The 12,169-nt window shown below is 41.9% G+C and overlaps 1 protein-coding gene across 1 annotated transcript in view; it reads right to left on the reverse strand.

Moving 5' to 3' along the window:
• Positions 1–392: 392 nt before the first annotated feature.
• Positions 393–12,169, reverse strand: part of prkd1 (protein kinase D1) — a 51,497-nt gene continuing 39,720 nt past the window's right edge. Inside the window, exons 18-21 of the mRNA XM_053336204.1 lie at positions 7,989–8,149; positions 7,760–7,866; positions 3,693–3,778; positions 393–623 (exon numbers count right to left, since the gene is read on the reverse strand). Of these exons, the coding sequence (XP_053192179.1) occupies positions 393–623; positions 3,693–3,778; positions 7,760–7,866; positions 7,989–8,149 (585 nt within the window). The remainder of the gene's footprint in view (positions 624–3,692; positions 3,779–7,759; positions 7,867–7,988; positions 8,150–12,169) is intronic.

The raw sequence follows: 12,169 nt of genomic DNA on the forward strand, positions 1-12,169 counted from the left end.
CAGAGGACCGGAGCTCCCCGCCTGGTTATTACGTTATTGGCTAGGTAAATAAAAACTTACTTACTTTGGTCATTATTACATTATTGGCTGCTACAGGACATCTGAATGCAGAGATATTTTATTTTCATTATGAAATAAATGAGTCATAATTATGAGATACTGTCTCTAAGTTGAAAGCGATGCACTTCAGTAGAAAAGAAGCAGGTCTAGAGAGAAACTTTAGTTCAGTTTTTGGTTAAATAGACTGTGAAGGAATTTAAATGATCTATCTTTAAAATGCACCATGTTGTTTTTTTTGTAAAAGTTTGTAACTAATCTTCAAAATACGTCATTTCTAATTTTGTGCTTTCGTGTCGGGGTAAAACTTTTTACGTGACCCCCCCCCCTCCTCCTCAAAGTTCACTGACCCTCTCACTGAGGGTCTCTAACTCCTCTTCGTGGTCACGGTAACGCTCCATCGCCTGCCCGCCGTCGCCGCGGGGACCGTTGCCGAGGTAGGAGGGGTAGTCGAGGCCGCTGAGCTGAGCGTGGTGATGCCAGCGCAGGTCGTCGCTCTCGTGGGTGATGTAGCGCTCGTTCATCCGACACTCCAGGTTACGCAGATCCAGCCACATCTGGTAGTCCTGGTGTACGAAACAAACACACCCTCACACATTAACAGCAGAAATACAGACATTATATTATTCATTTATTTATTTATTTGTTCCGATCGTGGCAATTTCAAAAAAATCAAATCATACAAACAAACTATCATCTGAATCATATTCACTGCACTGGGCTCCTCTCTCCTCCTCCCTCCCTCTCTCTATCCATCCATCTATATCCCTCCCTCTCTCTCTCTCTATCCATCCATCTATATCCATTAACATTCATGTTGTATTAATGCATCAATAAGCTAAACTTCTTCCCCAGAGTTGTCTGTGCTTTCTGGTCTCACAGGTAATCTGGGCCTCGAGACGTCCGGATGACAGATTCCAGTCCCGGACCTTCTAGCTTCATTGTTGATTTTCACTGTGCTTCTCTCCTCTATCCTTCCTCTCTCTCCTCTCTCCTTCCTCTCTCTCCTCTCTACTCCTCTTCCTCTCTCTCCTCTCCTTCCTCTCTCTCCTCTCCTTCCCTTCCTCTCTCTCTCTCTCTCTCCTTCCTCTCTCTCCTCTCCTTCCTCTCTCTCCTCTCTCCTCTCCTTCCTCTCTCTCCTCTCTCCTCTCCTTCCTCTCTCTCCTCTCCTTCCTCTCTCTCCTCTCCTTCCTCTCAACCCCAACCGGTCAAGGCAGATGTTCTCCCACTCTGAGCCTGGTTCTGAGGTGTCTTCCTGTTAAAAGGGAGTTTTTTCTCTCCACTGTTGCTCATGTGGGAATGTTGGGTCTCTTTAAAGTTAAAACCTGAAGAGTTCGGTTTAGAACCTGCTCTATGTGGAAAGAGCCTTGAGATGACTTTGTTGTGATTTGGCGCTATACAAATAAAGATTGATTGATTGATTCCATGACAGAAAAGGAGCAGGAAGCAGAAAACCTTATTTTACCTGCTGCTCCCTCAAGACTAAATAAACTATAGAAACAGATGCTCTGCCTAATTACTGTTACTCAGTACAACATTAACATCACAAGAAAAAGACAAAAGAGAAAAATCAGAAGTTAATTATCTGTCTCAACACTTTAAAGTTGTTTGTGCAAATTGGTTCTTAAAATATAGTAAAATATTTTGATATTATAATAATATGTGTTGCATTGTTGGTATCGATTTATTTTGGCCGATACCTTAACCTTCCTGTCGTGCTCCCGGGTCAAATTGACCCCGTCTGTTTGACTGTTCCTTCCTTCCTTCCTTCCTTCCTTCCTCTCTCCTTCTCTCTTTCTTTCCTTCTTCTCTCTTTCCTCCCTTCTTTCCTTCCATCTTCCTTTCTTCCTTCCTTCCTTCCTTCCTCTCTCCCTCCTAACTTCTCTCCTCCCACCCTCCTACCTTCCTTCCTTACTTACTTCTTTTCTCAATCCTTCCTTCCTCCCTTCCTTATTTCCTTTCCTCCCTTCCTTATTTCCTTTCCTCCTCCATCCCCCTTTCTTCCTTCTGTCGTTCCTTCCTTTCTCTCTCCTTCCTTCCTTCCTTCCTTCCTTCCTGCCTTCTTTCCTTTACTCCTTTCCTCCCTTCTCTTCCTTGACTCGAACACAACAGGAGGGTTAAAAGGTATAGTGTACTGATATCCAGACCTACAAGTCAAATATGTCAAAGAAAACGTTCCTGGTAAATTATTATATGAGGTGAAATGTTGATCTTTTCATTGTTTGGTGGTCTGTTACTCCACATTGTTCTATATTTTAATTCTCCTTTAATTACAAAGCGTCTTTGAGCACTTGTAAAAGCGCATTATAAATAAAATGTACAATTATTATTATTATTATCATGAGATCGTCACGAAAAAACTGCTATCCTAGTTTTAACATCCCTTTCATTTACAGTAGCGGCCTGTTTAAGATACAGGGCCTTTAAGTTAGTATTTGATTAATTAGTCTGTTCATTTTCTTTCACAACCTTTTAAACATTTTAGATGAGGTTTACTTCAAATGGTAATGCTATTAAAACATTTGTAACATTTCTGTGCTTCAGTTTTTAATGTATACACTCATATCAATATACAGGCAATGAGCTAATATTGGCAGATATGTATTTTAAGTATATATGTTAATTACGAAAATGAGGTTTAAAATCTGTCAAAGGTACGATACCTTTTATCCTCAATTCAAGAAAAAGATAAACCAAAACCAAACTAAAAATATACAGTTTGTATTAATGAGGTTTTCTGTTATTCTCCAGTCTGATTCTCATTATTAATATTAGTCTTTAGTCTACTGTTAAGTCTATTATATAATCTTTAACTCATTTTATCTACTGTTTCATCTATTTACACGAGTATCTATCTGTTCATCTTTATATTCCACTTCTTCATCAGTCTGTAGTGTCCAGGTGAGTTTGCTGGTTGAAGGCAGGTATCATCATCATGTGATCATTAATCTCTCTTTCAACAGAGATTACATATTAACCCTTAAACAGACCTCACTAGTTATGTCATTTGCACCTCAAGTAAGGAAGGAATGAAGGAAAGAAGGAAGGAAGGAAAAGACGGAAGAAGGAAGGAAAGGAGGAAGGAAGGGAAGCAAGGGATGAAGAAGGAAGGAAAGGAAGGAGGGAGGAAGGAGGGAAGAAGGAAGGAAAGGAGGGAGGAAGGGAAGGAAGGGAGGAAGAAGGAAGGAAAGCAGGGAGGGAGGAAGGAAGGAAGGAAAGGAGGGAAGAAGGAAGGAAAGGAGGGAGGAAGGGACGGAAGGGAGGAAGAAGGAAGGAAAGCAGGGAGGGAGGAAGGAAGGAAGGAAAGGAGGGAATAAGGAAGGAAAGGAGGGAGGAAGGGACGGAAGGGAGGAAGAAGGAAGGAAAGGAGGGAGGAAGGAAGGAAGGAAGGACAGATGAAGGAAGGGAGAAAGGACAGAAGGAGGGAACATTTACCCTAACAGCTGAACTTAGATCTGAGGAAGGAAGGAAGGAAGGAAGGAAGGAAGGAAGGAAGGAAGGAAGGAAGGACAGAGGAAGGAAGGACAGATGAAGGAAGGAAGGAAGGACCCAGGAGGACAACAGGAAGTTTAAAGAGTCTGTATCTCCTGGTGCACGTTGTCTGTTTAAGGGTTAAATGGTCTTGATGGTCTTACCTGTAACCAGGGGTGACTGAGCGTTTTATCAACACTGTATCTCTTCCTCATCTTAACTTGCAGCAGGTTGTTAATCAGGTCAATGGCTGCAGGGAAGGAGAGAAAAACCACAAAGAACACAAGTTTTAAAAAGGAGAGAAGTGATGAGCGAGAACATGTTTTTTTTTGGGGGGGGGGGGGGGGGGGGGAAGTGAGAGTTTGGGGGGAAAGATGTGTGGATGAAGCAGGAGGCGGAGGATGTGGGGTCGGAGGCGTCCCCTGTGGTGTGAGGCCAGTCGGGGCTAATGAGCAAAGCTAACATGATGTTAACATTTCTTCAGGGGTCAGTGGTCTGAACAGCTCTGGGACCCCGGGGCCCCTCGAGTCTATAGGAGCCTCACTTGGCATTATGCACGTGAATGGGCCAACACATGAATAGACCCCCCCCCCCCCACTTCCAACCACCACCTCGCCCCCAAATCCCCCCCTGTCTCTCTTTCCAAGTACTGCACAGCTTTCCCTCTCTTCTCGGTGACAGCAGCTCATTCCACTTTGTCACATGACCCGTGTTTAACCCTTTATTGGGCAAATCATTATATTTGGTAACTTCTGTAAATATCCCAAAATATCTTTCCTTCCTTCCTTCCTTCCTTCCTTTCTTCCTTCCTTCCTCCCTGCCTTCTTTCTTCCCTTCCTCTTTTCCTTTCTCCCTCCCTCGTTCCTTATTTTGCTTCCTTCCATCTGTCCTTCCTCCCTCCCTCCTTCTCTCCTCCCTTCCTTCTTTCCTTCCTCCCTCCTTCCTTCTCTCCTCCCTTCCTCCATCCCCCTTTCTTCTTCCTTTCCTTCCTTCCATCTGTTCTTCCTCCCTCCCTCCTTCTATGTTTCTTTCCTCCCCCCTACCTACCTTCCTTCCTCCCTCCTTCCTTCCCTTCTTTCCTTCCTCCCTGCCTTCTTTCTTCCCTTCCTCTTTTCCTTTCTCCCTCCCTCGTTCCTTATTTCCTCCGTCCTTCCTTTTTTTCCTTCCTCCCATCTGTCCTTCTCTCCTCCCTTCCTTCTTTCCTTCCTCCCTCCTTCCTTCTCTCCTCCCTTCCGTCTTTCCTTCCTCCATACCCCTTTCTTCTTCCTTTCCTTCCTTCCATCTGTTCTTCCTCCCTCCCTCCTTCTATCTTTCTTTCCTCCCCCCTACCTACCTTCCTTCCTTCCTTCCTTCTTTCCTCCGTCCTTCCTTCCTTCCTTCCTACCTACCATATCAACTAGTTTGGCATGATCTTACATCCTTCCTTCTTTCCTTTCCTTTCCTTCCTTCCCTTCCTTCCATCCTTCCTCCCTTCCTTTCAATGAGTGTCCTATAAAGGGTTAATCTGCACTTTTTCTTCTTTTCTTTTTTTTTTTTCTGACTGTGAAGCTGAAGGACGGCGATGTCAGTCTGTCCAACACTCACAGCTCACAGCGAGACATCTGAACCTCCCAGACCGACTGGTGTTGGATGTTTTTACTATGATTATAAAATCATTACTTCTCTGAAATCGATCACACAGAAGACCTCGTTTCACCCGTCTGTCATCTCTAATGTAAAGCTTTCAAGTTTACTGAAGACAAGTCGGACATGTGGTTGTAATTTTAGGAGAAATAAAGACAGTTCAATTAGAATCAATTAATTAATTCCAGGTAGCTGTTTGTTGAACCCTGAATAATCTTTGAGTCGGAGCACAGCAGGAAAAGTGAAGATTGAAATATCAGAAAGAGTCAGTGAGGTTTGTTAGTGTCCATGAGGTTTAGTTTAAATTTAAAGGGTTAAAATGTGAAAATAAACGTATGAATAACTTCACACATTCTTTTTTTGTGGACCCAGCATCAAATTTCTGCTTTTAATCCATTTAGAGAGAATATATTAGAGGATTATGGTAAAAATGTCTAAGTGGTGTAACCATAAAAATAGTAAATAGTCAATAAAACACCTTCCTTCCGTCCTTCCTTCCTTCCTTCCTAACACCATATCAACTAGTTTGGCATGATCTTACATCCTTCCTTCCTTCCTTCCTTCCTTCCTTCCTTCCTAACACCATATCAACTAGTTTGGCATGATCTTACATCCTTCCTTCCTTCCTTCCTTCCTTCCTTCCTAACACCATATCAACTAGTTTGGCATGATCTTACATCCTTCCTTCCTTCCTTCCTTCCTTCCTACCTAACACCATATCAACTAGTTTGGCATGATCTTACATCCTTCCTTCCTTCCTTCCTTTCAATGAGTGTCCTATAAAGGGTTAAATGACAACATGAACATGAATGACAGACGCTCTCTGGTTGGATCACTCTTGCAGCAAAGCTCTCTGGGACTTGTAGTTCATTCCCCCCCCCCCTCCCCCCCTGCAGTTGCTATGACAACCGTAATTTTTGACTTTGTTATCATGATTTTTGTTTTTATATATTTTAATTATGATGTTTGCATGGACGGATTGAACCAGGAGGGGCAGCGTGTCGTGGTGACCGTGGCAACCGTCGGTTTCACCTCTCAGCGCAGGTTATTATTCTTACGTCTCCAACATCCGTCCTCGAAGTGAGCTCAAGCCGTTCTCTGCTGCTGCGTGACTCACGTTGTTGCCGTCATTGTCTCTCTAAATGCATCCGCCAGCAGTGTGTGTGTCAGTGTGTGTGTGTGTGTGTGTGTGTCTGTTGGCTGCAATTGTCCTGTTGACTACGAGACAGATTTAAACCAGCCTGACTCACTGCGCCGCTCGGCCCGGATCCCCTGAAGCGCTCTTAACCTTCCCTCCGCCTCCTCATCCCGACAGAGCGACTCCATCTCCGTAGAATATAAACGCGAGCGGTGTCTGTCAGTCGCAGGAGGATTCAAATGTCAGAGAATAAAACTCTCGAGTGCGTCAACAGATCTGCGTTTTTCAAAGATCACTCGGGAAGGGGCTTCTGTCCTCTGCCCACAAGCAAACACGATTAAAGTTATTTAATAGAGACGCTTCATTTAGATTCTATTGTCGGGTTATATTTAAAGTTCGGGTACTTTATGAACCTCCATATTTCTTTTACTGTGCTTTCTAGCTGTGGTTTCTTTAAGGAGTACATACATATATATATACATATATATATACATATATATATATATATATATATATATATATATATATATATATATATATATATACATACAGGTGAATAATTAAAGAGTAATTTAACATCCTGAGACCTGAGCTTTTGGTTAACCTTCCTGTCGTCCACCCAGGTTAAATTGACCCCGTCTGTTTTGACTGTTCCTTCTTTCCTCCTTTCCCCCCTTCCCCCCTTCCGTCTTTCCTTCCTCCATACCCCTTTCTTCCTTCCTTCTGTCCTTCCTACCTCCCTCCGTCCTTCTTTCCTTCCCCCCCTTCCTTCCTTTCTCTTTTCCTTTCTCCCTCCCTCCCTCCCTCCCTCCTCCTTTCTTTCCTCTGTCCTTCCTTCTTTCCTTTCCTTCTTCCCTCCTTTCCTCCCTTCCTCCATACCCCTTCTTCCTTCCTTCTGTCCTTCCTACCTCCCTCCGTCCTTCTTTCCTTCCCTCCCTTCCTTCCTTCCTTTCTCTTTTCCTTTCTCCCTTCCTCCCTCCGTCCTCCTTTCTTTCCTCCGTCCTTCCTTCTTTCCTTTCCTTCCTCCCTCCTTTCCTTCCTTCCCTCCTCCCTCCTTTCCTTCCTTCTTCCCTCCTACCTCCAGTTTTTAACTGGAAACCAGGTAAAGATATTCCAGTAGAGACTCAGAATATTAATATAGAGCTGGAGATGTGAATGATACGTCCTCTTTAAGCAGATTACACCACACTACATGTTAAAAAACACTATAACAAAGCACTAAAATGTACTCAAAGGCCTAAATGTTGCTATTTTGTGTCTATATTTTCATTTCCAGGTAGTGAACATTTCATTAACTCCAACATTTTTGGAAATATATGGTTGTCTTCTGATGATTTCCCCAGTGTTTACCAGTGTGTGACTGTGTGACAGGATCTCACATTTCTCTTGGCAGAAACACTTAAAATGTAAAATGCTTTCCATATAATTACATACATGAGCTGTAATGTGAGGCGCCACAGCTCCACGTACCTTCCTGAGAGACTTTCTTCCAGGGGTGTGGAGGGTACATGAAGGCAGCGTTCTGGATCTGATCGTTGATGTCTTCATCTTCGTTAAAGGGGAACGTCCCGCTGAGGCTGCAGCACGCACACACACACACACACGCACACAGACACACACACACACACACACAGAGACGGTGAGTTACATATCTAAACACACAGACATGATGATGAAGGACAGGTGCCTCTCGTCCTACCTGACGTAGATGATGACTCCGACCGACCACATGTCCAGAGAGCGGTTGTAGCCTTTGTTCCTCAGGACTTCTGGAGCGAGGTACGCCGGCGTGCCGACCACCGAGCGCCGAAATGACTTCTCACCGATGATCCGAGCAAATCCGAAGTCACAAAGCTTCACCTGAAAGAAGAGGACAGAGGTTTATTACAAAAACATCTGATTTAATCTTACCTAGAGCCGATTGGGAGGAGTAAAGTCAGTCAGTCATCACATAAACGGCTCCTGACATTTCTAGAAACCCTAAATTCTCCTTGGCACCTCTCAAATGGGTTAATATGGTATTTGAACCAATCGTATCATGTTAAGTGCAACTGTGGAATAAAATGATCTTAACCCTTTGTAGGTCACACCAACAAAGTGCTATTTAAAAAGTCATTTATTTGCTTTTCCTTCCTCATTCTCATTCTGTTCGTGTACAAGATGAAAAAAAATGAAAGTCAACTTCAAAAATGTCTCCAGCAGGATCTCTGATGTCATCACAACCTGTATCCATAGCAACCATAGCACAACCTGTATCTATAGCAACCATAGCACATCCTGTATCTATAGCAACCATAGCACAACCTGTATCTATAGCAACCATAGAACAACCTGTATCTGTAGCAACCATAGAACAACCTGTATCTATAGCAACCATAGCACAACCTGTATCTATAGCAACCATAGCACAACCTGTATCTATAGCAACCATAGTACAATCTGTATCTATAGCAACCATAGCACAACTTGTATCTATAGCAACCATAATACAACCTGTATCTATAGCAACCATAGCACAACCTGTATCTATAGCAACCATAGCACCACCTGTATCTATAGCAACCATAACACAACCTGTAGCTATAGCAACCATAGCACAACCTGTATCTATAGCAACCATAGCACATCCTGTATCTATAGCAACCATAACACAACCTGTATCTATAGCAACATAGCACAATCTGTATCTATAGCAATCATAGCACAACCTGTATCTATAGCAACCATAGCACAACCTGTATCTATAGCAACCATAGCACAACCTGTATCTATAGCAACCATAGCACATCCTGTATCTATAGCAACCATAGAACAACCTGTATCTATAGCAACCATAACACAATCTGTATCTATAGCAACCATAACACAACCTGTATCTATAGCAACCATAACACAACCTGTATCTATAGCAACCATAGAACAACCTGTATCTATAGCAACCATAGAACAACCTGTATCTATAGCAACCATAGAACAACCTGTATCTATAGCAACCATAGCACAACCTGTATCTATAGCAACCATAGAACAACCTGTATCTATAGCAACCATAACACAACCTGTATCTATAGCAACCATAACACAACCTGTATCTATAGCAACCATAGCACAACCTGTATCTATAGCAACCATAGAACAACCTGTATCTATAGCAACCATAACACAATCTGTATCTATAGCAACCATAACACAACCTGTATCTATAGCAACCATAACACAACCTGTATCCATAGCAACCATAACACAACCTGTATCTATAGCAACCATAGCACAACCTGTATCTATAGCAACCATAGCACATCCTGTATCTATAGCAACCATAGCACAACCTGTATCTATAGCAACCATAGAACAACCTGTATCTGTAGCAACCATAGAACAACCTGTATCTATAGCAACCATAGCACAACCTGTATCTATAGCAACCATAGCACAACCTGTATCTATAGCAACCATAGTACAATCTGTATCTATAGCAACCATAGCACAACTTGTATCTATAGCAACCATAATACAACCTGTATCTATAGCAACCATAGCACAACCTGTATCTATAGCAACCATAGCACCACCTGTATCTATAGCAACCATAACACAACCTGTAGCTATAGCAACCATAGCACAACCTGTATCTATAGCAACCATAGCACATCCTGTATCTATAGCAACCATAACACAACCTGTATCTATAGCAACATAGCACAATCTGTATCTATAGCAATCATAGCACAACCTGTATCTATAGCAACCATAGCACAACCTGTATCTATAGCAACCATAGCACAACCTGTATCTATAGCAACCATAGCACATCCTGTATCTATAGCAACCATAGAACAACCTGTATCTATAGCAACCATAACACAATCTGTATCTATAGCAACCATAACACAACCTGTATCTATAGCAACCATAACACAACCTGTATCTATAGCAACCATAGAACAACCTGTATCTATAGCAACCATAGAACAACCTGTATCTATAGCAACCATAGAACAACCTGTATCTATAGCAACCATAGAACAACCTGTATCTATAGCAACCATAGCACAACCTGTATCTATAGCAACCATAGAACAACCTGTATCTATAGCAACCATAACACAACCTGTATCTATAGCAACCATAACACAACCTGTATCTATAGCAACCATAGCACAACCTGTATCTATAGCAACCATAGAACAACCTGTATCTATAGCAACCATAGCACAACCTGTATCTATAGCAACCATAGCACAACCTGTATCTATAGCAACCATAGCACAACCTGTATCTATAGCAACCATAACACAACCTGTATCTATAGCAACCATAACACAATCTGTATCTATAGCAACCATAACACAACCTGTATCTATAGCAACCATAACACAACCTGTATCCATAGCAACCATAACACAACCTGTATCTATAGCAACCATAGCACAACCTGTATCTATAGCAACCATAGCACAACCTGTATCTATAGCAACCATAGCACAACCTGTATCTATAGCAACCATAGCACAACCTGTATCTATAGCAACCATAGAACAATCTGATGGTCTGTCTGTGCATTACATACCTCATACCAGTGATAAAGATTGACCTAAAAGTTAAAAGTTAAATGGGTTCAATAGATTTAGTTTTGTTTTTGAGCAACAGTTGAGCAGACATACAAAGGGTTAAAATGACAATAATATCTTTTACCTCAATTATTTCTGGGAGAATATATCATCCAATAAATGTAGTTATGACAGGCCTAGCGAGGTTAGCAGGTTTCCCCTTTCTGTTTGTGATGAGCTAGGCTAAGTCCATCCTGAACATTAAAAAAAAGTCTCATAAAATAGTTTTGAACAGTCTAAACTTTCCTCCATTGTTAACACAGGCATGGATACAGAGATACATATATAACTGGTGCCTATATTCATCATAAAAAGGCTGCATTGTTCAGCTTTACATCATCTACTGTCTCTCTCCGAGCTAATGCATTAGCATGTTGTTTGTTTTGTGATATTTGAGACAGAGTGCTCCGCAGACGATGCAGCAGCACAGAAAGAAGACGTGTGAGGACTCGACAGCCCAACAGCCGGCCTGATGCATCATTAGAGACAACAGTTAATGTGTCTGACACAAACAGCTATTTCTGGAGAGGAGACTGAAAAACTGCAGAAAGCTGCTAATAGTTGCACTGATGGCTAATGGACTGTTTGACAGGATGAGTCTGTTTTTGTCACCGTGCTGCTTCATCTCCTCCCTGTATGCATGTATAAATATATCTATATAAGGAGAGAGGACATATACTGCTCCACTGCTTCACTCTGCTGGGGATTAATATCACTGGTGGTGGTATTTTGTCAAGATCTGTTTTAACATTTAACAGCTTGTAAAATCACCACAAATGTCTTTTATTCTGAAATTTGATGACTTTTCCTAAAGTGGCCTAATATCCACAACAATAATAATATATTAAATGTTATATTTTGTATAGATGCTCCAAATGTTTGCCATTGAGGCTGTTCTGGGTCAGATTATCTCCGTATCTATGTCCATGTGTTTTAGTGAAATGAATAGTTAATAGTTTTAATAAGATAGTAGTTATGAGGATGAAGACTGATGGCTCTAATGGTTCTACAATAAACCCCACACTTCCACAAAGCTCTGCTCATTTTACCTTTACATAGAAAATAACATTTAACCTTCATTATGTCTATGTTATATTTTCATGTCCTTCCTTCCTCCTTTCCTTCCTTCCTTCCCTCCTTCCTTCATCCATCATTATGTCTATGTTATATTTTCATGTCCTTCCTTCCTCCTTTCCTTCCTTCCTTCCCTCCTTCCTTCATCCATCATTATGTCTATGTTATATTTTCATGTCCTACCTCCCTCCTTTCC

The sequence above is a fragment of the Scomber japonicus genome, chromosome 16 (genome assembly GCF_027409825.1).
Source record: "Scomber japonicus isolate fScoJap1 chromosome 16, fScoJap1.pri, whole genome shotgun sequence".
NCBI lineage: Eukaryota > Metazoa > Chordata > Actinopteri > Scombriformes > Scombridae > Scomber > Scomber japonicus.